Here is a 25,297-nt window from a genome sequence, read left to right on the forward strand (position 1 = left end):
ACGACCCTGTACAGGGTTTCCGAGGCTGTAAATCTTTACGGGAGCAGAATGCCTCATCTTTCTCCCGCAGAGCAGCTGGTAGTTTCAAACTGCTGACCTTAAGGTTCACAGCCCGATTCGTAACCACTACGCTACCAGAGCTCCGACCCACAGCCACCCTGTATAGGGCTTCTTAGGAGCAGCTGGTGAGCTAGAACTGCCGACCTTGCAATTCAAACGGCTTTGCAGTCTGACGCATTAACCCACAGCACCACCAAGTTTTATTCCTTTTCCCTGTGAAGTCCTCTTCTGACCTCTGCTTTTAGGAATTTGGGACAATCTAAGACAGCAAGGCATTTGTCCTGTAGAACAGGGTTGGGGAACCTTTTTTCTGCCAAAATTTCTAACATCATTCGCAGCCCATACAAAATTATCAACTTAAAAATTAGCCTGTTATAGTTGGTCAGACATTTAATTAGCTCACCCCTAACTGCAAGGTCGGCAGTTCAAGCTCACCAGCTGCTCCTAAGAAGCCCTATACAGGGTGGCTGTGGGTCGGAGCTGACTTGAGGGCACTTAGCAATAACAATGACAAATGTGATGGCTGGAGCTGCAGTTGCCTTGGCAGGGCCAAGACCAAATGATTTTGCAGGCCTTGTATGGACCTTGGGTTGGTCATTCCCCTCCCCTGCTTTAGAAGATCCTCTGTATCTTTGTCTCTGTACTGATGAATATAAGCTGATTGATTGTTCTGGATGTTTAGTTGATGAATTGTATCTTGGGACACCTGAGCACTATGCTTGACCATCTTCATTTTTGCCTGCTTAGCTCATGAAAGCATGACCTTGACATTTTTTCAGATGGTTCCAGCCTAGTGTTTCTCAAATCTGAATGCATTAATAATAATCTGGAGAGCTCTTAACAAAATAACCTGTTCCTTGTCTCCACCCAGATATATTTTAAGAAAACCTCCAGTGTTCTCAAGTAGCTGCTGCTGTGTACAGTCGAGTTGGTTCCGAGTCATCATGACTCTCTCTATATAGGGTTTCTGAGGCTGTAAATCTTTGCGGGAACAGAAAGACTCATCTTTCTCCTGCAGAGTTACTGGTGGATTTGAGCTGCTGACTTTGCAGTTAGACCAATTTTGCAATTAGCAGCCCACTGTAAAGGAGCTCTGGTAGCACAGTGGTTACATGTCAGGCTGCGAACCTCAAGGTCAGGAGTTCGAAACTACCAGCAGTTCCATAGGATAAAGATGAGGCTTTCTGCTCCCGTAAAGATTTGCAGCCCTATCCAGGGTTGCTATGGGTCGGAACTGACTCGACGGCATTTAACAACAACAACAATACCACCAGGGCTCCTATTTCTCAAGTAGAGTCATGTACAAAAAACCTTAACAGAGCTCCCAAAAAGCTGGGAAGACCAAAAGCAGCATAAATGTGTTATTACTAACAACATAAAGGATGGCACGTGGTGGAGGTGGGAAGTGAAAGCTAACTTTGAAATGCCATAAAATGTTTACCATATGTTAAACATTTTGAAGTCACATGAAATTATAACTCATGTCACCACCTGGGATTAAAGGTTAGCCAGACTTGCTGTTTTTGTAATATTGATGTAACAATGCTATATTGTTTCCAAGCCGTTTGCTTGCAGGCAATTTTTAGAGGAATCTAAGGCATGTTTCAGAATCTGTCAATAACATTCCACAAGAAAACAATAGAGATTTGTTGTAGAAAGTCAGGCATTCTCTTGGAATGATTCTAATCCCCTGAACCTAGAGCAGAAAGATATGCAATCTAACATCAGAGACCTCTGTTGTTGATCTTAACTATGGACAAAATAAAAGCTGTTTTCATTCAAATGTGAACTACCTTACTGCTAAAGCATTGTATGATAATTGATGAAACCCAGAGACCAACTTTTCAGGCATTCACATTCCTGATACTATAAAGGGACTTTTACTTGTGGCTGTGAGAAAATATATTTCAGGAAAAGATTTAAATAGAACACCACTGCAGCCTTTTTTTTTTTTTTTTTTTAAACTTAACTCACAATGAAATGGAATATTTTGTTGAATAAGGAATCATAATGACATTTAAACTCAGGCTTTCAATCTACCCAGTACGTATAGTCGCTTTATGCTGTAAATGCATGTAGTTTCTTCTCTATGGTGATTCATTTCAGCCCCTAGCCTCCAATTTTGCTTGAGTCTCAGTGGCAGGGTAGTTATGCATACATGTTGTTATTATGAGCTGTGGAGTCGCTTCCGACTCATAGAGACCCTGTACAGGGTTTCCGAGGCTGTAAATCTTTACGGGAGCAGAAAGCCTCATCTTTCTCCCGCGGAACAGCTGGTAGTTTCGAACTGCTGACCCGGAGGTTCACAGCCCGATTCGTAACCACTACGCTACCACCAGGAATATGTGTACTTCCACATGCCATCCTCTGTCCTCTAGTGTGCAGTCAAAACTGGAAAACCTTGGTAATGAAACACCTGATTAAACCAAAAGCATATATACAGATTAAACCAAAAACATGTATGAGTATCTGGAGGTGGGTGTTCACATTTTTATGAAAAAAGCAGGCAGATAGATGATAATCTTTTGTTTTTTGGAAGAGACTATAAAATACAGGGGCAGTGCTGGTATGGTGCAGTAGGATAAGCAGTAGACTGTTAACTGTAAGGTCAGCAGTTAAAATGCACCAATCAATCCTTGGAAACCATATAGAGGTTTGCTGTGAGTTGGCACTTACTTGGTGGCACTTAACAACCGTAAGATACAGGGACAAAAATTACTTATAGGGCACATGTGAGCCAAATTTTTTTTTTTTTCTAAGATAGAAAATAAATGTTCAACTTGGTGCTTTTGGAATGAAGACCATAAAACAGTGCTTTGTTTTAAATAAGCAAATAATACTCATATTGAAGAAGGAGAAAACAGGTGGAGGGAAAGCATGACCAGTAAGGTAAGGTAAAGGAGAGAGGTTCAGAGAAGACAGGGGAAAAGGAAAGCAAGATCAAACAGGGTTCCATGGTGTGAATACTGATGAGATTGCTTATTGGTCATACTTGGCATTCTATCAGACAGTGGATCTAAAAGACGGTTTCATCTAGTTTTAGAGCTCTCTGAAATTTAAATGAGCAATTTGAACTCATTTTGCTATGACTTTGTTTAACATTTTAAAATACATAGTATTTGAACATTGCATTGTGTTCTAGGAAAAAGTGCATACAGCCAATGAGCTTTCCATTCAACAGCTTATTTGTCAGAACTCTGCCCATTTCTATTTCCCTCTTCCCTGTTTCCATCCCTCCAGTTTCCCTGCCCATGCTTGCCTTCTCAGCTTTGCTTTTGGGCAAATGGTGCCCATTTGGTCTCATACAGTTGATTGTTCTAAGGAGCACATTCCTCATGGTATTATTTATTTTATAAGACACTGTTATTTAGCATACAAGTAACCTCAGGGAGTGGCTTTAGTCCTAGGTTAAAAGGGTATCTTTTAAGGGAGTAAGTCTTGGGGGGGTTCCTCCAGTCACTATCAGACCATTCCAGGCTGGTCTTTTAAATCAGTTTGGGCTTTATTCATAATTTTCCTCCTTTGATTCCATTTTAATTTCTTTTAAACTTTTTACTGTGAATTTACAATTCAACCCATCATGCACACTTCATTCCATTTCAGTGATTGCACTCCTTCAATGTTACATCGCTGATCCTGGTTCCTCCCTGTGTTTTTTCTTCCATTCCTGCTTCTTTCCAAGCCCTTCTGAACTTTGTCCCTTTGATCCTCTAACCTTTCTATAGTACCTCACTAGTGTTGTTGTTCCCCTCACAGACATTTCTAGAGTCCTGGTGTGACACTGTAGGGTAAGCACTGGACAGCAGGGCAGTTGAAACCTACCAGCTGCTCCTCGGAAACGTTATGGAGAGTCACTATGAGTCAGAACCGACGCAACAGCAACAATGGACGTTTCTGTTGCTTGGCTGAAAATTGACCTCCGGGCCTTGCTTTTATTTTTAAATGTTAAGGTTTATTTATGAATTGCAGATTTGGTTTACCATGAAGTTTGAAGATTTTATGTTATGCAAGTAGAAATTACTTGCACTGTAGAGATGCACTGTGGCATAGTTTGAACTATCCTATATTACTAGCTCTTTTCTGAAATCTCACAGACTTTTTTTCAGTTAGAAAACACTGCATTTGAAAATGTCAGAATGCTGTATTTGATACCACCAAGGCTCCTTGTATTTGAAACCTGCATTTGTTTTATTATAATAAGATTTTTGCCATATCTGTGTTGGTAGTTATAATGCTTATAGGAGCCAAACATTTCAATTGATAAAATCCCCTGCCAAGTAAATGGAATTAACTAATATTCAAAGTACTTCCATTGTTCTAATCTAATATTTTAAATGTAATAGTCTTAAGAGCCCCAAGCCATATAGCATGCATTTGTGCAATTTAGGGACTGTCTTGCACAAGCTTCCAGTCCTCAGGTTCTTTAATTGGAAGAAGTATGACTGGGAGGTTTCTGAGGTCTCTTCTAACTGTTTAGGACCTGCCTTAAATTGTGTGTGTTATTCACTGGTTGTGCTTTAGTTTCAAAAGACCTAATGAGAAGTTGTTTAATTTTTTTAGGTTCTTTAAGGCTTTAATTGTTTCCTTAGCAGTTTAAAATATTTAATAAAAATGTACATGGGGAAATACGTTATTTATAAACCACTTGTTTGAGTAATCTTTGGAAGAGTGATTAAGGTGATTTTTTTTTTCAGATTACAGCTTTTATATCTGAAGTTAAATATAAATTATTAATTATTTCAAACCCAGTGAGTCCAGAACTAGCTTTCTCTGATTTAATTTGTACATAAGACTAAGAATATCAGAAAACATGTATAGAGTTGTTGGCTGAGAGGACAAGGGTATAACTCAAGTTGTATCTATAATTTATCTTGGACAACTGAGTGCCTGTGGAAAGTGCCAGTAAAGAAACTGTTAGGCCATTTAAAAAAAAGAATTAGGTTATTTGGTTGAGCCCTTCAAACACAAAGACTTAAGTTACATGAAATTCTCTGGCATTAGGTGATGCTCTGAACTGTGAAGATGTTTGATAGGCAGATCCACAGCCATACTTATTTAGCTCATTGAAAAGTTCTTGATTCAACATTAGTTGAAAAATGAACACATCTCCCTTTTTGCTTTATTTCTAAATGTGAACACATTCAGCAAGGCAAACAATTTTATTTCAGTTCATAACTTTCATAGACATAGAATAAATGCATTTTTGTACCTTTAAAGATAATTAAACTAAACACACAATATAGATATCATAGAATACTCACAGGTATAAATAACAGTTGCAGCCATGTGCTAATGGTCTACCAAGCTGCAGGCATTGGACTACGCTCTGCAAAACATTGTGTTGTTTTGTTATTAAGTGCAGTCGAGTGAGTCCTAACCCATAGTGACCCTGTATAGGGTTTCTGAGGAGCAGCTGGTGAGCTTGAACCGCCAACCTTGAAGTTCAAACAGCTTTGCAGGCTGCCAAATTAACCCACAGCGCCACACCAGGACCCCTGCAAAACATTAGGACATGTAAAATGAGGCCGCAATGATGAATCCTGTGATTCTTGCAGCTGGACAGTTCATTGGCATTTCTGTCCTGCTGTCCTTTACCATAAACTGACTCAGTGGCACTTAACAACAACAAATCCTTTACCTTACTCTGAATGAAGATCAGGATCAACATGTTATGAAGATGTGTTTATTTCAGTTTGAAAGTAAGAATAGTTAGAAATGGGTACCTGTGTTGGAAGAGGTACAACCAGAACACTCCTTAGAAGCCCAAGTGGCCAGACTTCATCTCTCATACTTTGGACATGTTTTCAATAGGGACCAGCCCCCCCGAAGAAGGACCTGATGCTTGGTAAGGTAGAGGGAGGGTCAGTGAGAAAAAAGAGGGAGACCCCTAACGAGAGGGATTGAAACAGTGACAACAGCAGTAGGTTCAACATAGCAACAATTGTGAGGTTTGTGCAGGACCGGCAATGTTTCGTTCTGTTGTGCTTCCAAGATCTCTGAGTCTGAACCAACTTGATGGCACCTAACAACAATAACAATGGTATGATGTGGGGATTGGGGGTATCTTGGCTAGAAGTGATTAGAAGAAAATTCATGAGCTTGAAAGGGTGACATAGGTATGTGAGTGTTGTTGTTGTTCTTAAGTACCGTTGAGTCAGTTCCTACTCAAAGCGACCCTGCATAGGGTTTCCAAGGAGTGGCTGGTGAGGTTGAACCACTGACCTTGTGTTCAAACCAATCTTTTGATCCAGTGCTTTATCCTGCAGTGGCACAATAATTGGCCTTAGTTGGCCAATCCAAAACCCAATTACTACCTCCATTTTAACTTGTACTCTGTCATTTTTTTTTTTTTTTTTTTTTAACAGAATTGATAAAAAAATGTCTGGAGGCCACAGCGGGTATGAACTTAGTGAAGCCAAAGCCATCCTGACTGAACTGAAATCTATCAGAAAGGCTATCAGCTCAGGAGAAAAAGAAAAACAAGATCTGATGCAGGTATGTTACAGAACATTTTGTTTAGACAAGCCAACTACCTCCTGGGTCCACAGAAGTTTTCGTTGAGGCAGAAGTCCTCCTTCAGAGTTTGGATGGCCCTTTCTCACACTCCCCCCGTTGGTACTGAATTTGACTCTACCATGAGGATGCCAAAGGAATAAACCAGCCTCTCTACCTGGGAAGAGAATAGATTGGTTCCAAGACTGATTCTGCATGACTTGGATATCCTTCAAGACAGTGGGTGGTGTAAGGAGATAAGCATACTGGTGCATCCTGCAAACTTCATGTGGAATATAGATGAGCAGAGTTACCTAAAGCAGTAGTGACTCTCCACCCAGAGTGCAGGAATGACATGTTAACCACCATAAGTGGGGCAGAAGCTATGCCTAGAGGAGAGTAGTCAGGTTAGATGAGGTGCTTAGAAATGCTTCTCTATCCCAGGTGATTCTGGTTGCTAGCTAGGGGCCGGGTGGGAAGGTTCTCGTACCTGAGGATCACCTACGTAATTACTTTAGGAAATGGCAGTAGGCCCCTTGCTTGCCTGTACCTGTACAGTTCTCAACTCCAGATTCTTAGCTTCACATGACCCAATATTATGTGTAGTAAACAAACTAAACAGTCATTCAGAAATCAGTATTCTCTGCATTTTAAGTAAGTATACCTTTTATCCCTTTTGTTAAGTTGTTTTGTTTTTTAAAGGGTATATCTCATCTTTTTTCCCTTCACCCCATGTTTATTGCAAACCTCAATTTAAAATTTTTGAATTTCACATAAAGTTGATTTTGTAGAGTCAGCACTAGACTGTGAACCACAAGGTTGGCAATTCAAACCCACCAGCTGCTCCTAGGAAACCCTACACAGGGTTGCTGTGAGTCAGAACTGACTCAATGGCAGTAACAATAACAACCTGGCTAAGTAAAGATTCCGTTTACATCTTGGGGAAATGTTCTTAATAGAACCTCTGCATTTAAGTACCATAGTCACTTACTTCCTGTCAGTTTCAAATGCTAATGGAATGTAGATAAATATTCTTGAACCTTATAAGAAGAGATCGAATAGAACCGACCGCAATAATAACAGCAAATACTGTAAGTACTTACTTTGTGCCATAAATAATCTAGTCCTCACAGCAACCCTAAAGGGAGAGCTGTGATTGTCTTCAGTGTACAGACAGGGAAATTACAGCACAAAGTTGTTAAATAACTTGCTTAAAATAAAAAAGTTGTCAGGACTGGAGTTCAAATCCAGGCAGCCTCAATCCAGAATATGTGATTTTACTTGTATGTATTTTGGTTTTGTTCTATAACAGTCTTGCAGATTATAGCAATAATTCCTGAAATGTTCATAAAAGGACCTTTTAAAAAAACCCTTAGTGAAACTTGAACAAATTTACATAGAATTCAGCAGATTTACTTCACCTTTGATTCTTCCATGTAAACTTCAGATACATGTTTAGGCTAGAATAAATTGTAAGAGTAGAGTCTTTGTCAATTATTAAAGTCTATAGAATAGTTAGTAGCTACAGACATAGATAATAAAGCTGAAAGAGACAATCTATTTTCTCTGACTGTCAAACCTCTTTGACCACAACCTACAGTGCTGTATTGTTATGTGCCTTCGAGTCAATTGTGATGCTTTAGTGACCCTCTATAGGGTTCCCAAGGAGCAGCTGGTGGGTTTGAACCACAGAGTTTGCATTTAGCAGTCTAGTGCTTATCCTACAGCACCATACCAGGACTCCACAACCCACAATAAGAAATACATTTACATCAAAACCTAGTAACACACAAACGTGTCTGCCTATAGAACACATACATATAATTAAAATAAGTTTTACAAAAATACCCTTCTCTTAACAATTAAGTGATGTGATCTTATTTTCTAGGCTCTTCTAGTTCATTCAAAAGCATACCAGTCACAATACACTATATTGCTTTAGTGCATTGCCACCAAATAAAGGTGTTGTTTTTTAATTTTATACTTAAAAAAAAAATCTTGAGTAATTATTATTCTCCATGATATTGTCCTTCCATAATATATATGTCTGCATTTTCATAATTCTATAATATTTGTGGCACTTTTGCTGTTTTTAAAATTTTTCTTAACTTTTTACTGTGAAGAAGTGGGTGAAGGTTTCCAGACAAGATCATCAGTTCTGCATTCAGTAAACCATGCAGCTTGTTTCCTCTTCATGATTATAGTCCCCTCCCAGCAAAAACATTTATCCCACTACCTCCCTGTGGCTCCCCATTTACATCTTATATTTCATAATGAACAAGGCAAAAAAAATTTGATGTGCACTTACAAAACATACTCGTTTAAATGTTCAAGGGACACATTCTGTCAGCCAACCTCCTGTATGCAGGCACACAGCCAACAGCTTTGCTCTCAGTGCTTTTCTAGGTAGAGATCTCACGCTTCATTCATGCTCTCCCTTCTTGATGGTCTTGGGATAGTCAGTTCCAGAAATGAAAGATTTACTACTCCTCCCTTTTAGTTACACATCTTTTATAATTACGGTTGTGACAATTACAATTAATCCTGCTAACAGTTACAACTGAGTCATAAACTCCCATCACTGTCACCCACATTCCCTTTCACCAGCTCCATCTGGGAAAGACAGAAACTGTTCAGTGGGGAGTCTACCTTACCCCCTCATTCTGAAACTCAGCACACTCATGAAAGCTTGTAGACCAGCCACTCTGTGCCTTTGTAGTTGTCTCCCACTCCCCATCTCCCCTTGTTGATGGCCGGTATCTAAGTTTCTTGTCCCTATCAACCTAGTACTCTGAGGAAGCAAGTTTGTTCCTTGATATGAAGAATCCTTCTTCCATTCCGGTTGGAATTTTGAGTCACTGCACTGATAGGCAAAAGTCTGGTTTGTCAAATTTTAGCAATTTGAATTTATTCTCAATAGCAAACATGTTTATCTTCCTCAGTTCTAGTTCTGTTAGCTAGCCACCGGAGCTAGGTCAAATGGGTACTAGCAAGTTTGGGAGTTCACACATACCTCCCTGCACATCAGACCAGCTGGCCGCCACAGCCTCCAGGGGCTAGGTCAGTACCCATGGGCTCAGGAGCTCACATATCTTCCTGAACTTCAGACCAGCCAACCCCCTTCCTCTTCTCTCTCTCATCTGAAGGTCAACACGTGCCAATAGAACATGGCCAAACTCAATCCATATCTTCATTGCTGCATTTCCCCTACTTACACTCACAAGTAGACCCAGATGGTCACCATCGAGTATACTAGACTGCTCATGGGTTCTCTTTGAATTTCAGCCCTAGAAGTGGCTGACTTTTCTTTCCTTGATGCCTCCAAAGCAAACAACTTGCTTGATATTCAAACAGCCTAACAGTCCGCTTTTTTCCTTCAAGTCTTTCTTTCAGTAAGAATCTTCTATTCTTCCAGCAGATCTGGGTTGGTCTGCATGTCATTCCAGGTGGGAATGCCCCAACTTAGACAGTTCTGAACCTCATAAAGGTTTGAAAAGCACTAATGTAGTCCAACCGTCTCACTTTACAAATGAGAAAATAGAAAAGACTTGCCCAAGGTGACGAAAAGTTTTCTTTGTTCTTTTTGATAACATGTCATTAGGTGTGGCCATTCCTAGGGCTGTTAGAAATTGTCTTTATCCCTTTTGCTTATACATTTTGTATAAATATTCCTTTGGAAGAAGATATAGATGTCAAAAGCAAGCATCAGTTCTTATATTTTTTAATTCCACATCACGAAAATTTCAAATATCAGGATTTAATCCTGGTTCTTCTTAAAGTTGACAATGAATGGTTTCTTATTATTTTTAGTTAGTATCATTGTGTGGGTTGTTTTTTTTAGCAATTTAGAAAAAATTTTCTTTGTTAATACTTCACCTCTTCACATCCTTCCTCTACAAAGCTCAATCTATTAAACCCTGGTGCACACAGTAGGCACACTATCTTTTGACCCTTTCCTTTACCAGGGCAAGCATGCCACAACGAACAGTGTCAGGCAGTAAAGATACAGGAAACTCATTGTGGGGCCTATGCCCATTTCCACCTTGACTTCTGGGCCTCAGTTTTCTCATCTCTAGCATTAATGTGGACTACGTAATCTCTTGGGTGCTGTCCAGCTATAAAATGGTATAATTTTTAGAACTCTTTTTAACAAGCAAGGATGTTTCCTTGCTATATCTAATAGGAAATTATGTGCATAGGTAGGTGTTTTGTGTTTCTGTAATGTTTATTGCATAAGCAGTGGTTCTTATTAACATAGAGATTTGTTTATATTTTTATATTTTATTAAAAATATTAAAAATATATTTCTTTATATTTAAAAAAATAAGAAATTCCTGTATTAAATACAAAGAAACCATTGTTTATGGGAAAATGTATTCTTTAGAAAGGTGAGGTAACTCATTTAATAGGGTGTCCAAGTGAGCATGAGCAAATTATAGTCTACCCTTGTTTTCTAGTTTTGATTTTCAATAATTTAAAGTGATAAGTGCCTATTCAAATTATTTATTTATTTAGCTATTGACGTAATCACTTGTAACATTATTTTACCTGGCTTTATGAAATACTGTGTATTTCCTGAACAGAGTCTTGCTAAGCTGCAGGAGCGGTTTCATTTGGATCAGAGCATTGGCAGATCTGAGCCAGACTTAAGATCCAGTCCTGTGAACTCTCATTTGTCTCTCTCCAGACAGACCCTTGATGCTGGGTCACAAACGAGCATTTCCGGAGATGTAAGTTACATGTGTGGGAGGGTTGGCCTCAGCGCTGCCCTTGCAGGGCTTCGATTACAGTATGGAAGGCAAAGTGAAGCAGGTTTAGATTTCTGCTGTGTGCATTCAGTGTTTCATACTTATAAGATTGGTTTAAAAAATCATAGCCTTATCTTTTCTGTCTAGGTGCCAAGTATATCTGGATTTCTCCATATGATTAGCTTTGTTCTAAGTTTCTCATCTGTATATATTCAGGAACACTACTGAAACTCTAGAAAAACATGAACTCTAATGCTTAGAGTCCTGGAAATAAACAAGAAAGCTAGTTTTCCTTAATCTGGAGTATATTAAAATGTTTAATTTATGATTTATACCTGACACTCAAAAATATTTAAGGTGGCTGAGCTATTATTGCTATTTTATGTTCTCCCCTTTGGGAAGTTATTAGCAGGTACTTACTTTTTAAATAGGTTCTCAATTATTTTTGTATTCTCTTGTGCTTCTTTGAAGTATGTGCTTTGGAAGTAAAAGTCAGGTAGAAATCAGCAGTAGAGCTTACCTGTTTGAAAAATTAATCTTTGAAGTTGTTTAGTTTATATTTTGTGCAGTTGAAAGCTAAATGATGGAATTTTTGGCTTATAGCAAAAGAGAAATTAGTTCCAGTTCATAAATTTTATTGACCTGCACACCCTTCATAAACTCTCAGGTACCAGAAACATGTACTGGATATTTTTTTATGTTGAATTTAATGTGTGGGAAAAATGGTATTAAAAACCTAGTTTTTCAGAAAACAGATAAACTTGAATTAAAAAGGAATGATTGCTCCTACTGAGACTATAAAGTTAGTGCCTTTTTAAACTGGTGTTCCCAATTTCAGTTCTGCCTTCTTCTTTAGCTTTTCAATTATTTGTACTTCCTAGAAACAAAAGCAGTTTACTTCATTCATTAGTAGAGTTAATTGACTTTTTTTCCTTTTGTTTTTTACTAGATTGGAGTGAGAAGTAGATCAAATTTAGCTGAAAAGGTCAGGCTAAGCCTACAGTATGAAGAAGCCAAGAGAAGGTAATGACCGGGGAGCTGCCTAGTTCAGTGGTGGTGGGCTCCCTGGTTTCTTTGCCAGACTTAATCTTTATTCCTATAGCGACATCTGCTGGGCACTCTCATGTGAGCTTGGCTTAGTTTTACCACAATTTCCTTCTGTCTTTCTTGTTGTTTTAAAGGAAATAAGGGTTGTGGATCCCTTTCTTCTATCTTTTCGCTCTCTCCCTTTCCCTAAACTTGAAGTACAGAGAGAATTAAGAGGTGTGGAGATTGTATGGGAATGAATTGATCCCCTTGTCTTCTGGGGGGCAGAGGCTTTGAGCTTATACAATACTTACTATTCAAAGTGAGAAGATTGCCTTCTCAGATAGAAACATGATATAGTGGCTTGGTTACTGACTTAATAGCTGTTGAGTTCTAAGGTAAACATCTTTAAGTGTGTTCCTTTGCTTTAAAGTGAAGAATAACTGCTAATGGCCTTGTAGTTGCTGAGGTGTCGCTTTCAGTTTACTTATTTTATGAAGAAGGAATAGAGATTTTTCCTTCTCTCTTTCACTTTACAAACTCTAATTAACCCCTATGCTATCATTTTCTTCTCTTGTGACTCTGCTAGGGTGAGGCATGAAAGAGGTCACTGCCCTTATCTGCTGAGAGATGTAAACGGTTTTCATAATATAGAGCTGCTTGCTAATTTTGAAGAAGAGGGGCATACTGAGACATTTGGTTTCATTCTTTTATTTGTAAGAGCTCAAAAATGCTATTGATTTATAACTTAGGAAGACATTTGGAAAATTAAATTATCACTCTGCAGGAGACAGGCATTTATCATGTTCCTTCTCTTAACCGTTAGACACTCTTCGGACCTACCAGAGTGTCGCTGTTTCCTACTATAAAGAGCACAAAACTCAAATTTTTAAGTCTTTCCATTCTGGTAGTGGGAAAGATAATTTTAAAATAGTTGTCCTAAGGTTTTTATTTTCTCCTAATAATATTTTATTGAGTTTTAGTTAAAATTTACACAAGTTAAGTTCCTGTTTTGTCAGTTGCCACACAGATTATCTGGTGATATTCATTGTATTTACCACAGTATATCAACATTGTCTTTGTTCCCTTTCCAGTACTCTAGTTTCCCTGCCTCCTTATCTTCTCATCTTTACTTTGAAAGAATTATTTGACCTTTTGATTTCATACTAATGGTTTCTAAGCAAGGCACCAATCTTACCATCTTTCTTTTGTGTGCCACTCTGCTATTTTGCTAAAAAGTGATTTAAGAGGACAGCCTCTGGGCTAGGTTTAAAGAGTTGGTCTTCTGTTCTCTGCTGTTACAATTTGTCTGAGGTCTGCTCTGTATTTTTTCTCCTATTCTAACCAGGAGATACTAAGTTTTTAAAGGTCATCTGACTTGAACAAAGCAATCATTTGGTTGGCCTAAATACAATCTTTGCCTCTGTGCAATGTGTGTTACTAATAATATTACTTGGTTCTTTGATTTACCGAAAGAAACCTAAGTTTCTTCCACTAATTATTAACCATGTGAACTTGAGCAAGTCACTTAGTGTTTCTGAACAGCAATTTACTTGGCTAATTTTAATGTCTCTCAGTTTTCTCAGGTAGATTATAAATTTCTTGAGGTTGGGAGAAATGTTGTCCTTTTTTTAAATTGTCTTCTAGGTGCCCAGACTGCTATCTGGCCCTTAGTAAGTATTGGGAGCAGATTTATTGTTTTGTTCCCCGGTGATGCGAAATCTTCCGGGTCGATAGTGTTTGTGACGCTGGTGTTACAAGCACTACAGCCCTATAGCAGACAGATCTCCTGGGTTCTGCTGTGAGCAAATCCAGAATTTGAAGGAGAATGGCCAGAGAGCCAGTTTTCATGCCCCTGGCCCTTTAGGGCTTGGTTCCACTTTCCTCAGATCAGCTTAAGCTTTTGCTTTACTGTGGCTAAAACTAAACTATAACTAAAAGTTAATAATTCCACCTGAAGCTCACATTGCATTCCTCTACCTAGGTGTTCTTGGAATATTTCTTCATATTCTATCCCCCAGGTTGAGGTACCCTTCCAAAATAAAATTCAAGACCTACCTAATATGTGAGCTCACACAAGTAATAGATTCCATTGTTTCCTTCATTACTTTGTTGCTCTCAGTTCAATTTGTTCATTCAGTCACAACAATTTAAGACATTGTTTCTTTTCAATTTGGTTGTGTTATTATCATAGTGCATTTTGAAGTTGTATTTCAAAGTTATTAGTGATGCTGAAGAGACAGTAAATCTCAAGGGTTTATGCATGTGTTGAAAATGAACTACTTCTTGAATCTTAGTAAGTAAAGAGGTGGGTTGTATTTCTCTGAAACCTGTTTTCTCCTTCCAACCTTTGTTTTATGTGCTTAATGAAGCTAATAATATCATGCTTATTTAGCATTTTGATGATTAATTTTCCAGTACGTTGAGACAGTTGTTTATGGTTTTGTGGTTAGAGCTGAAGAATAGCTGATATTAAATCTATCATAAGTGAAAATGCTTGGTGAAATCAGAAGTATATTATATATGCATTGCCAATTTAAGGTGACACTTTTATTTTTAAATAAAGCATAAAAAAAAAAACTTAAGGCACAGGAATGTGCAACTGTTACTATCTTTATTCTTAATTGCATTTTATGATCACCTTTTTATTTTTACTTCCCTTTCATAATTTCTTCAATCAAAAAGGGGAAAGAATATATCCCCCTTACCTTTGTGTTTTTCTTCTTCGGGTTTGTGCTGTAACATATCCAGTGTAATTATCCAACTCTTTTTATTACACCTTGGAGTCTTGTGTCAGTATCATTTGTATTCAGTTTACCTTCATCTTGTGCTTATGGTCAAAGTAGTTGCATGCCTTTTACCTAGTGGGAAAAAACCATCATTGTTTTCATAGTGATGCAAGTTACTTGATTCAGGTGCTCAAGAAATTCATATTGAATTGGGAGTTACATTAACATTGCATAAACGTCTTAGAACTAACCAAAAACATTGCCATCGAGTCTATTGTGACTCTGTCGTGACTTCTAGTGATCTTATAGGACAGAGGAGAAGTGCCTTATAGGGTTTCCAAGTCTATAATTTTATAGAATTATGTCTTTCTCCTATGGAGCAGCTGATGGGCCCAGACCACTGACATTCTGGTTAGCAGCTGAGCTCTTAACCACTGTGCTATCAGCGTTCCTGTGATGTCCTGGATATAATGAAATCTGGGATCAGGAAGAATTAGGTTGCTGCCTTTCCTCATCCTCTCATTCCTGCCCCCGCCCCTCAGCACTTGTTGTCATACTAGTGGTGCCACTTCAGTTAACCACTGTGTATTGCTCCCCGCTCTCCCTGGATAGCCACATCACTGTCTGTATGTAGCTGATAGTCAGGTTGAGTGTAATACACCCACTCCTGTCTGATCCACACGGTGTGGTACCAAAGACCAGGTTGTTACGCAAAAATTGGCATTATGTGAAAATGGAGGATGACTGCATCATGTAACTGCCAAATTGAGAATCACGGCCCATCCGAGTCGACACATAACCTTCACCATCACAGCCAGGATTACTCTTGCCTTGTATCTCGGCATTTGTTACTGTTTGGCACTGTTTGGTATGTCGCTAATGCACAACATAGTCAAGAGAGTAGATTTTTTTAGTACCCTCGTGTATGTGAAACGTCGGATATCAGCGCAGTTGATAAGTGAGGGGCAGGCATAGTGTATAAAGTGGTGGTACTATACCAGTAAAATTTTTAACTTAATAATTTTGTATGGCCCATGAACAATGTTATAAAATTTTGGCAGAAAAAAAGAACAAGATAGATAGACATTCATGGCGTAAGATCTCTGTATTTTAAAGGAAGCCCTGAAGGTGCCCTCAAGTTGTACCACTGGCCTACCCAGGGGATCCAGAATGCTCTGCTGCTGGAGCCCATGTGTGCTGTTACCGTCAGGTTTTTGTGGGTCACGTGGTTTGGTGTGCTCATGCATATGTTAAAGGTTGGGGAACATGAAGCATACGAAAACTCAGTGTGTAAATCAGTGAGACCCAGAGGAAGTTACAGCAAGAACAGTGGCTAAACCCCTAATTTTGCCCCAAGTTGTGTTTTCTCTTTCTTGGAAGTTCTAAATATGCACACATCTCTTTTAATCTCTTTTAGTATGGCCAACTTAAAAATCGAACTGTCGAAATTAGACAGTGAGGCCTGGCCTGGGGCGCTGGATATTGAGAAGGAGAAGCTGATGCTGATTCATGAAAAGGAAGAACTTTTGAAGGAGCTTCAGTTTGTTACTCCCCAGAAACGTACTCAAGATGAATTGGAGAGTCTGGAAGCTGAAAGGCAGCGGCTAGAGGAAGAGTTGCTGTCAGTGAGGAGTGTCCCCAGCCAAGCTCTGGCTGAAAGGTTGGTTTTTCTCCTTGGGGATGGGACAGGTCGTAGCTATGCCTGGATGCCATCTTCTCTGGTCTCTTCCCTTTGGAAGTTTCACATGCATCTGCTGTTATTTGTGGACTGAGAAACGGCACAGGAGAACTTTCCGTAGAGCAGTAAAATACACCCTCTGAATGCCCTGCAGTATCCGCTCTTCTGTGTTTGTCACGAATGTGAAAAGGCCTGTGACAGATGTTAAATAAGTAAGGAATATTGACATAAAATCAGGAATGCAGTACATCACCAACTGAGTCTGATAGTAATACCTATAAACTACTGCACTCCGATAAGAAAGATTATCTAGACTGTTAGAGCAACTGAAGCTTTTTATTCTGGGTTTTATTACTCACAAGAATGCAAAAGTTTATTGCTTTTCATTTCACAGGGAAAAGACAGCTTGCTCCCTTTGATGCCCTACAGGTCAGAAAATGTTCACTTGGATTGTATTTGTCAGGTGAAACCCTTTTCTGACGCAGGTGAAAATGTGAAGGAAATGCTTTAGACGATTTTCAGGTCTTTTTGTGGGAAGGTGTAAATTGATCGTTGAATCTGAAAAATTCCAGTTCTGCAAACAGATCAGCTGGAATATTAAGCATGGGAAGCTGTGTGCCCCTTTCACACAACGACACCTGCGCAAGGAACTCTTTCCAGGCCTTTCTGATGGATCGGGGCAGGCACCTGTTTCCACCAGAGACCACGTAGACCTTTACAACCACAGTATATCTGTCCTTTAGACCTTTCCCAGAATGACAGTAAGAGAAATTCACATCAACATAATTTTAAGTGACCTGGAGGTAAATATAAAACACCCAGCCATAATATCATTGCCTTTCAAAACAAAACAAATTCTTGGCTTTTTACCCTTTAGTTTCCTGTCCTCTATAAATGTTTACGTCAGGGTTGCTATGAGTCGGAATCGACTCCATGGCACTTAACAACAACGACATGCTTCTGTATACTATCACAACATTTGAAAAGTGGGGGCAGGGAAGATGAAAAACACTTTGACGTTCGTAGTGAGATAATGAGCATGTGTAGAATCATTCACCCTGAGTTTAGCCATTTGGTGGTGAAGTTGGCTTTTGTGAGTTAAAACATGAATCAAGAGAATGTATGTATGTATGTATGTATATATATATATATATATATATATATATATATATATATATATATATATACACACATATACATATATAACCGCCAAGCTTTAAAAGCTTGAAGAAATAGCCCAAGGAAAGGTCAAGACAGATTACATTATTTTGCCCTCTTGAACTCCCTTTTCTTCTTGACTCTTATGCTGACATGTTTGTCTAGTGGCACTGAGTGAACAGTCATCCTTAAAGGTAGGAGTGAGAAAATTGGCCAGGAACACAAAGTAAGAATGAGAAGGCAAGGCAGGATTAAATACAAATGTCCTCAATGGCCATTGATGAAAGTTTCTGTTCTGACATATTTATAAAGTTTCCAGGATAGTCAAGTTTGATACTCATCTGTAAATATGTTGATGTGGGTAGCTTTCGTGTGAACCATGTTATTTATGTATTGTTGTTGTCAAGTTCCGACTCATAGCAACCCTGTATGGGATCACCAAGAAGCAACTGGTGGGTTTGAAATGCCAGCCTTGCAGTTAGCAGTTCACTGCTTATCCTACAGCTCCACACCAGGAGTCTTTGTATATTATGTTGTTGTTGTTATGTGCCGTGGAGTCGGTTCTGACTCATAGCGACCCTGTACAGGGATTCTGAGGCTGTAAATCTTTACAGGAGTGAAAACATCATCTTTCTCTCGCAGAACAGCTGGTGGTTTTGAACAGCTGACCTTGCGGTTCACAGCCTGATTCGTAACCACTAGCACATTATAAATGCTATATTATCACACCTATTTAATGTTCATCTCAGCTGCTGGACTTTGTAACATGTGGATCTGAGAAGGACCTGTAAAGGGCCTTTAGATTTGTTCTATGAATGAGAGAAAAAAATGTGTTTATTTGTTTGTTTTAATCCGTTTTTCACATGGTGTATTGCTTGTCTTTAGGACTTTTGTTGTTGTTGTTGTTAAGTGCCATTGAGTTGTTTCCGACCTATAGAGATCCTGTATAGGGTTTCTTAGTGGCCAGTGAGCTTGAACCACTGACCTTGCAGTTCAAACCGACCTTCAATCCAGCTCTTAGCGCGTTAACCTGCAGTGCAGCACAAAGACTCCTGTCATAAGACTAGAGCTTAAAAACCAAAAAAGGCTAATCAAGTAACATACACGTGTAGTTTGCCCCTAACTGCTTAGGGTTTTGTTTGCACAATCATAGTAACTATCAAAATTCTAGTGGAAAAATAGGTTTGAACTCATCAGGAAGGGGAGGTATAAATACATAATTAGATATTTAATGTCATGGAGAGTAATCAGTGTGCATAGTTCTCTAACTTATGGCCCTGCCAGTATTAGATGTTAGCAGAAAGAAAATGTACATGTTTTATATTTGTTTTATGTTAACTTTCTGATTCACTTAGAAGAGTCAAATTGTCTAGCTCTCCAAAAATATGAATACAAATTTCCTTTCCAGTGTCCCTTGCCAATGTCAAATCCCTATAACTATGTTGCAGTGAAAAGTTGAGGGATTTATGCTTTCTTACTATTCAACAAAGTTTTCTCACTGCTGTCCTTGGAGGTTCAGAATGACTCAGTAGTCTCATGTCCAAACGACCAATTACCAAAGCGAGTTTATTTTCCAAGTCGACAGAACATAGTATGACTTTGGATTTTGTTGTTAACTGCTTTTTTTGCTAATGGTTTTACTTTATTCCCCCATACTTTGGTCCCCTTTTCTTATTCTTTACTCTTTATTATTTTTTCATGTTGTTGTTAAGTGCCATTGAGTCTGTTCCCACCCATAGTGACCCTGTATACGGGTTTCCAAGAAGAGTTGGTGAGCTTGTACCATTAACTTTGTGGCTCAAACTGACTTTGTAGTCCAGCACATTAATCTGAAACAGGGTATCTTAGAAGGCAGGAGAGTACCTCAGCCAGCAGTGTATTCCTCCGTGATAAGGAAGTTCTGGCCACAGAATAATTCTAGAAATAAGATTCTTAGTGTAAAAAGTTTCATCATAGAACAAATTGTATTCCACCAACACTAAATCCTTCAATTTCTTCTTGGCACCTATACAACTTGGTACCTACACTTGCTGAACTCCCAAAAATGTTTCTCTGTTTTCCATTTATATTGTGGATTTCTCATTATTTGAAGGTTGTCAAGATTCTAAATCACTACTGAATTTGGGTCTCTGAAGGAACTAAACTCCCATGAATTTTCAGTCATCATGTGTTGTGCCCTGCCAGTACTGTTCTGTACTGTAATGTCATTAACTGGGCCCTCAACAATGACTGAGCTCGCCACCTAGTGGCAGTACAATGCATCAGGCAAAGATAGCTGCTCATTTTCAAGGATTAATCTATCAAAAGAGAACCTGCTCTCAAATGAAAAAGTCACATAGTATAGGACATTTCATACATCTTTCAGATTACACCCATGCAGTTATTGAAATTGCTTAAACTGTAGTTGATGCAACGTTAATATAATTCCTAATTTCCTTACAAGTTTTAGGAATTTTGCCTTGTAATTTCCAAGAAGTCTTAATTTGTTTCTTAATGATTTGAGTGGAGTTCCGGGTGATGCTAATGTTAAACCCTCATCTACTAACCAAAAGGTTGTCACTTTGAACCCACCCAGAGGTGTGTGGGAAGACAGGGCTGGTGGTCTGCTTCTGAAAGGTCACAGCCTTGCAAATCCTATGAAGTAGTTTTACTCCACACACATGGAAGGGGTCTCGACCAGTTTGAATTGACTTCACAGTAACTAACAACAATTATTATTTGGATTCTTTTAAAAAAAAATGTTTACAGAAAAAAAGTTTTTAAATAACTGGGTGGGATTATGAGTGCCATTTATATTTTTAGTGGAAAACCACCATGAGAGCAATAAACAGGCCACCACAGGATGATAAAATAATAGACAAGTGGTAGCCTTACTTGTATAGACTACATGGAATTGTCCCTAGGTGGAAACAGGTGGTCTGAATCAGGTCAGATTTATGGCCTCCCTCAAGAGCACCAAGGGTCAAAGTAGGGGAACGAGCATAAAGGTCAAAAGGTATTTGAAATTGTAATGTAAAGCAAAAGTAGTTGAAAGGTTTGTATGGGAGAGAGGAGGCTGTAGGGTGAAGTGGTATCTCTTAGAGGCAAGATGGAAAAGTCCCTTCATCACCAGGAAGACTAAAAGCACATGGTAGAAGGGGACAGAAGACAGGGATGAACTTTCTTGAAGGGGCTGACGTCTGAGTGAATTATTCTAACAGTGCGTGATCCAGAGGAAGATGGGGCCTCTGTTTCCTCTGAAGACACCTGAAATCCGAGTAAGATGCCAGCGCCTACTCTGGGAGGTTTTGGTGATTATACCTGAGACAGGAGTCAGGCATTAAACTTACAACATTGAGTGGCTGGTGCTGCATGAGAAGGGTGTCTGTGACTCTCCCTGGGCCCTCATTATCCTTCTCCCTGTGGACGTGTTATCTAAGATGCCAGGTAACGCAGGGAGGTTTTGGGTAGGGACACCCTGCCCTTGAGTCAGCCTTAGGTAAAAGAGGGAGAAAGAGCCGATGTCTGCTTTCTAGGCTTAGGATCTACCTGGGGAACAGTGAACAAGGACCCAAAAAGCATCATCAGTAGTTCAAAGTAACCATAAAAGAGGCATGGGAGAGCAGCCGGTGAACAAATGCCTGGAGGAGGGAGCCCTCTCTGATGGGGAATAGAACATTATTGTATTTGAAATTTTAATGCAAAGCTAAAGCTGCAGGATTAAATTCTAGTGCCAAATTGAATCCTCCCTGGAATATTGGGGAAAATGTGTACGATATTTGGTTCTAAAAATTTTTAAACATTTCTCCTATTTCAGAAAACAAGGATTTTAGTAGACTTGGGTTTTCTCCAGATCTTTATGTACTTTCTAATTCAGTTAATTGACTTTGTATGACTCCTTTTCAATGTTAATTTTTAGTTTGTATGTGAGGGATTTAAAAATAAGGACTGCACTCCTTTTAAAAATACACCTTTGAAAGCTATGAATTACCAATTTGTTGCTGTTTGAAGTGCAGACAGTACCTGGGTTACGAATGTCTGACTTCTATGCAACCTGTTGTTATGAACCACCTCCTGTAAGTTCTTTTACAATAAAAATTCAAAGTGCATACATTGGTTCATAATAACAAATAGGTGCGATGAGGGGTCTTCAAAATGTTTGTGGAAAAATTCCATTATTTTTCAATTCCATTTTTCCACGAACTTGAAAAACAAAACAAAAAAAGCCCCTTAGACTTTACCATGTTTATGAAAACATTATTATTATCATTATAGTATTGTGTTAAAGATGCTTTGATCTGGAAGTGTTTCTTTAATGTTTTTTGTAGATAGAAAGATACACTATATACTGTTATTTTTGTAATTAAGTGCTGCTGAGTCCTTTTGTGACTCATAGCTACCCTGTATAGAGTTTACAGGGAATGGCTGGTGGGCTTGAACCACTGACCTTGTGGTTAGCAGTCAAGAGCTTATCCTACAGTACCACAACCACAATAGGACTCCACACTATATACAATGCAAACATTTAACTGACAATAGATATAAACTGTTCTGGACTGCTCGACATAATGGACAAATTCCACTTAGGACAGACTTGGAATGGAAACTATTCTTAATTCAAGAATTGCTTGTATTAAAAAAAAAAATGGCTAAAATTAATTTCCTTTCAAATGTAGTAAAATTGTTTGTGGACACTTAAAGGATAGATAACTATAAATATGTGCATTTTATTTTCTTTACTGCCTAAGATGTATATAACAGTTCAAAGAAGTAGCAAATTGGGGAGGTTTTTTTTTTTCCTTTTAAGCAATGTGACTAAGTTTTATATCACCACTTTACCGTGTGTGCTGAGTCTTGGAACAATTGTTTTTACTGTCACCAGAGCAGTTTCACTCCATTTGATCCCGTTACTAACTATATCAAGTAAACACCAAAAACAAAACAAAAAATCCTTGGTGCCCTTGAGTTGATTTCAAATCCAAGTTATAGAGTGGTGCTGTACGCCACAGGATTTCCAAGGCTGTGATTTTCCTGAAGCAGACTTGCTAAAGCCTTTCTTCTGTGGGGTCTCTGGGTGGGTTCAGGTTGCCATTCACTCAGTTAGTAGCTGAGCATGTAAACGTTTGCACCACCCAGGTAGACACCAAACCGGTTGCTATCAAGTCGATTCTGACTCAAAACAATCTACAGGATAGAGTAGAACTGCTCCGTGGGGTTTCCAAGACTGCCATCTTTATAAGGAACAGATTGCCACAGCTTCGTCCCATTGAGCAGCTTCCAGCCACTGACTGACCTTTTGGTTACTTGCTGGGTGCTTAACCACTGAGTCACCAAGGCTCCTTCAGGGAGACGATGTGGTTGTGAAGTGCCGTCAAGTCGTTTCCAACTCATAGAGACCCTGTGTAGGGTTTCCTAGGAGCAGCTGGTGAGCTTGAACCGCTGACCTTGTGATTCAAAACAACCTTGCAGTCCAGCATATTAACCCACAGTGCCATACCATATTAAGATTATAATCACCACTTTACAGATGAGAGAGTTGAGGCCTTTTGTAAAAGATTCACTTAAGGATACAGGTCTAGAAAGCAGTAAGTGTAAGCCTAGAAATGAGTGTTTTTCTGAATCTCAGTCTGCAGGTGGTGGGATTCCCTTGAGCTCTTGCCCAATTCATTGACACGGAAAGGCCTGCGGATGACCTGGGCTGTCATCCTGCAACTCTTAGTTGTAGAAACCTATGGGTATTTAAAGACAACTTCTTATTCAAATGCACAAGTCCCCTGATGCCCTAATTTAAAACTCACAAAATACTTGTATTGTTGAGTTAGGTTGAAATTTAATGATAATCAGATGCAAGTGATGAGATGTGCTGTAGATATGAATGGAAATTAATTTTATGTCTGGTTTTTTTTTTTTCCTCTTAAACATTTAAGCCCAAATTAGCTCACAATGACAATATGGACTAATTTGTTTCTTAATTGCTAAAATTCTGATCAAATTAGGAACGGAATTTTCATCACTAAATATTATTATGAGACAATCCATATTAAACTCAGTACTTCGGATGACCTTTTATAATTTTTATTGCTATCAAATGTTTTAGTAATGTGAAACCATGTCACAGATATGTAGGATTCTCTTGCCTTTGTTAGTCTTTTCTCATTTTCCTCATCATTATTAACCTTTCCTAACTCAAGAGTATGAGGCTTTTTTTTTCAACCCAACTAAGAAAACTTAAGAGTTCCCAGAACCACTGCAGATTTGCTGTATAGAGCTCTTCCTTCATTAGGCTGTGTGTGTTTCATCCCACATCACTTCTTGTTCCATTCGCTCTCTGTCAGAGTTCCTTCAGAGTTCCCCATCTCCTGTGTTTGTATAAGACTCTTTCTTGTCTTAATAATTTTCTTCAGTTTTCATTCTGTATCATAATCATTTGAAAATAAGTTCATATTTTTTTTTTGTAGATTAAAATTGGAAGAAAGAAGAAAAGAGCTGCTACAGAAACTTGAAGAAACTACTAAGTTAACTACTTATTTTCATTCACAACTGAAAAGGTAAGCCTCTTAGTTTCTTGAGGGATAAAGTTTTTTTGGACTGTATTCAAGCATGTTTTAGTTTATCTTTGATTACTTTTCTGTTTTTAAAAATTATTTGCAAGTGACTGCCGTAGTCACTAGCACAACGAAAATATGGGTGACCAGACCTAAAACTACATAGATTTTTTTTTTTTTTTTTTTCATGAACCAACCCATGGTCATATGTAGAATATGTTTGAAAATATATCGCAGGTGGATGGAGTAAGGTATATTCTAGTTACCAGTTAATGACATATATCAGAGTCCTGGTGTGGTGCTGTGGGTTAATGCACCAGACTGCAAACCCAATTGAACTTCAAGGTCGATGGTTCAAGCTCACCAGCTGCTCCTTGGAAGCCCTATACAGGGTTGTTATGGGTCGGAACCGACTTGACAGCTCTTGACGACAACATTGCGTATCAATCCTTCTAAAAAGAGATAGTGACAGAGATTTAACTTTAAATAATTATGTATAAGATTTTCTTACATGACTTAGGAAAATGCCCACTCCTTCCATGTTCTTGTTGATAAGTGCTATCGAGTGAGTTCTGCCTGGTAGCAACCCTGTATAAAGTTTCTAAGGCTTTAAATCTTTACGGGAGCATAAAGCCTCATTTTTCTCCCTCAGATCCTCTGGGGGGTTCAAACTGTTGACCTTGTAGTTCACAGTTCAGTGCTTATTGTATAGAGCTACTGCACTAAAGAGGAAAGAGTTGAATGGGCAGAAGGGCCTTTTGTATAACCTCTGTCTTTGATAGCTTGCCTTTTTTACCCCCTTTTTAAAAAAAAGTATACTTTCAAGTAATTGCATTAACACTTAGAATTTAATGATTGTCTTTCCTTTTAATGGTGCAAAAT

At 38.7% G+C, this 25,297-nt stretch overlaps 1 protein-coding gene across 1 annotated transcript in view; it reads left to right on the forward strand.

Moving 5' to 3' along the window:
• WWC2 (WW and C2 domain containing 2) overlaps positions 1–25,297 on the forward strand; it is a 323,966-nt gene that overhangs the window by 212,694 nt on the left and 85,975 nt on the right. Inside the window, exons 6-10 of the mRNA XM_006834501.1 lie at positions 6,426–6,555; positions 11,136–11,282; positions 12,250–12,323; positions 16,473–16,715; positions 24,329–24,418. Of these exons, the coding sequence (XP_006834564.1) occupies positions 6,426–6,555; positions 11,136–11,282; positions 12,250–12,323; positions 16,473–16,715; positions 24,329–24,418 (684 nt within the window). The remainder of the gene's footprint in view (positions 1–6,425; positions 6,556–11,135; positions 11,283–12,249; positions 12,324–16,472; positions 16,716–24,328; positions 24,419–25,297) is intronic.

This window comes from Chrysochloris asiatica, unplaced genomic scaffold (assembly GCF_000296735.1).
Source record: "Chrysochloris asiatica unplaced genomic scaffold, ChrAsi1.0 scaffold00011, whole genome shotgun sequence".
Taxonomy (NCBI): Eukaryota; Metazoa; Chordata; class Mammalia; order Afrosoricida; family Chrysochloridae; genus Chrysochloris; species Chrysochloris asiatica.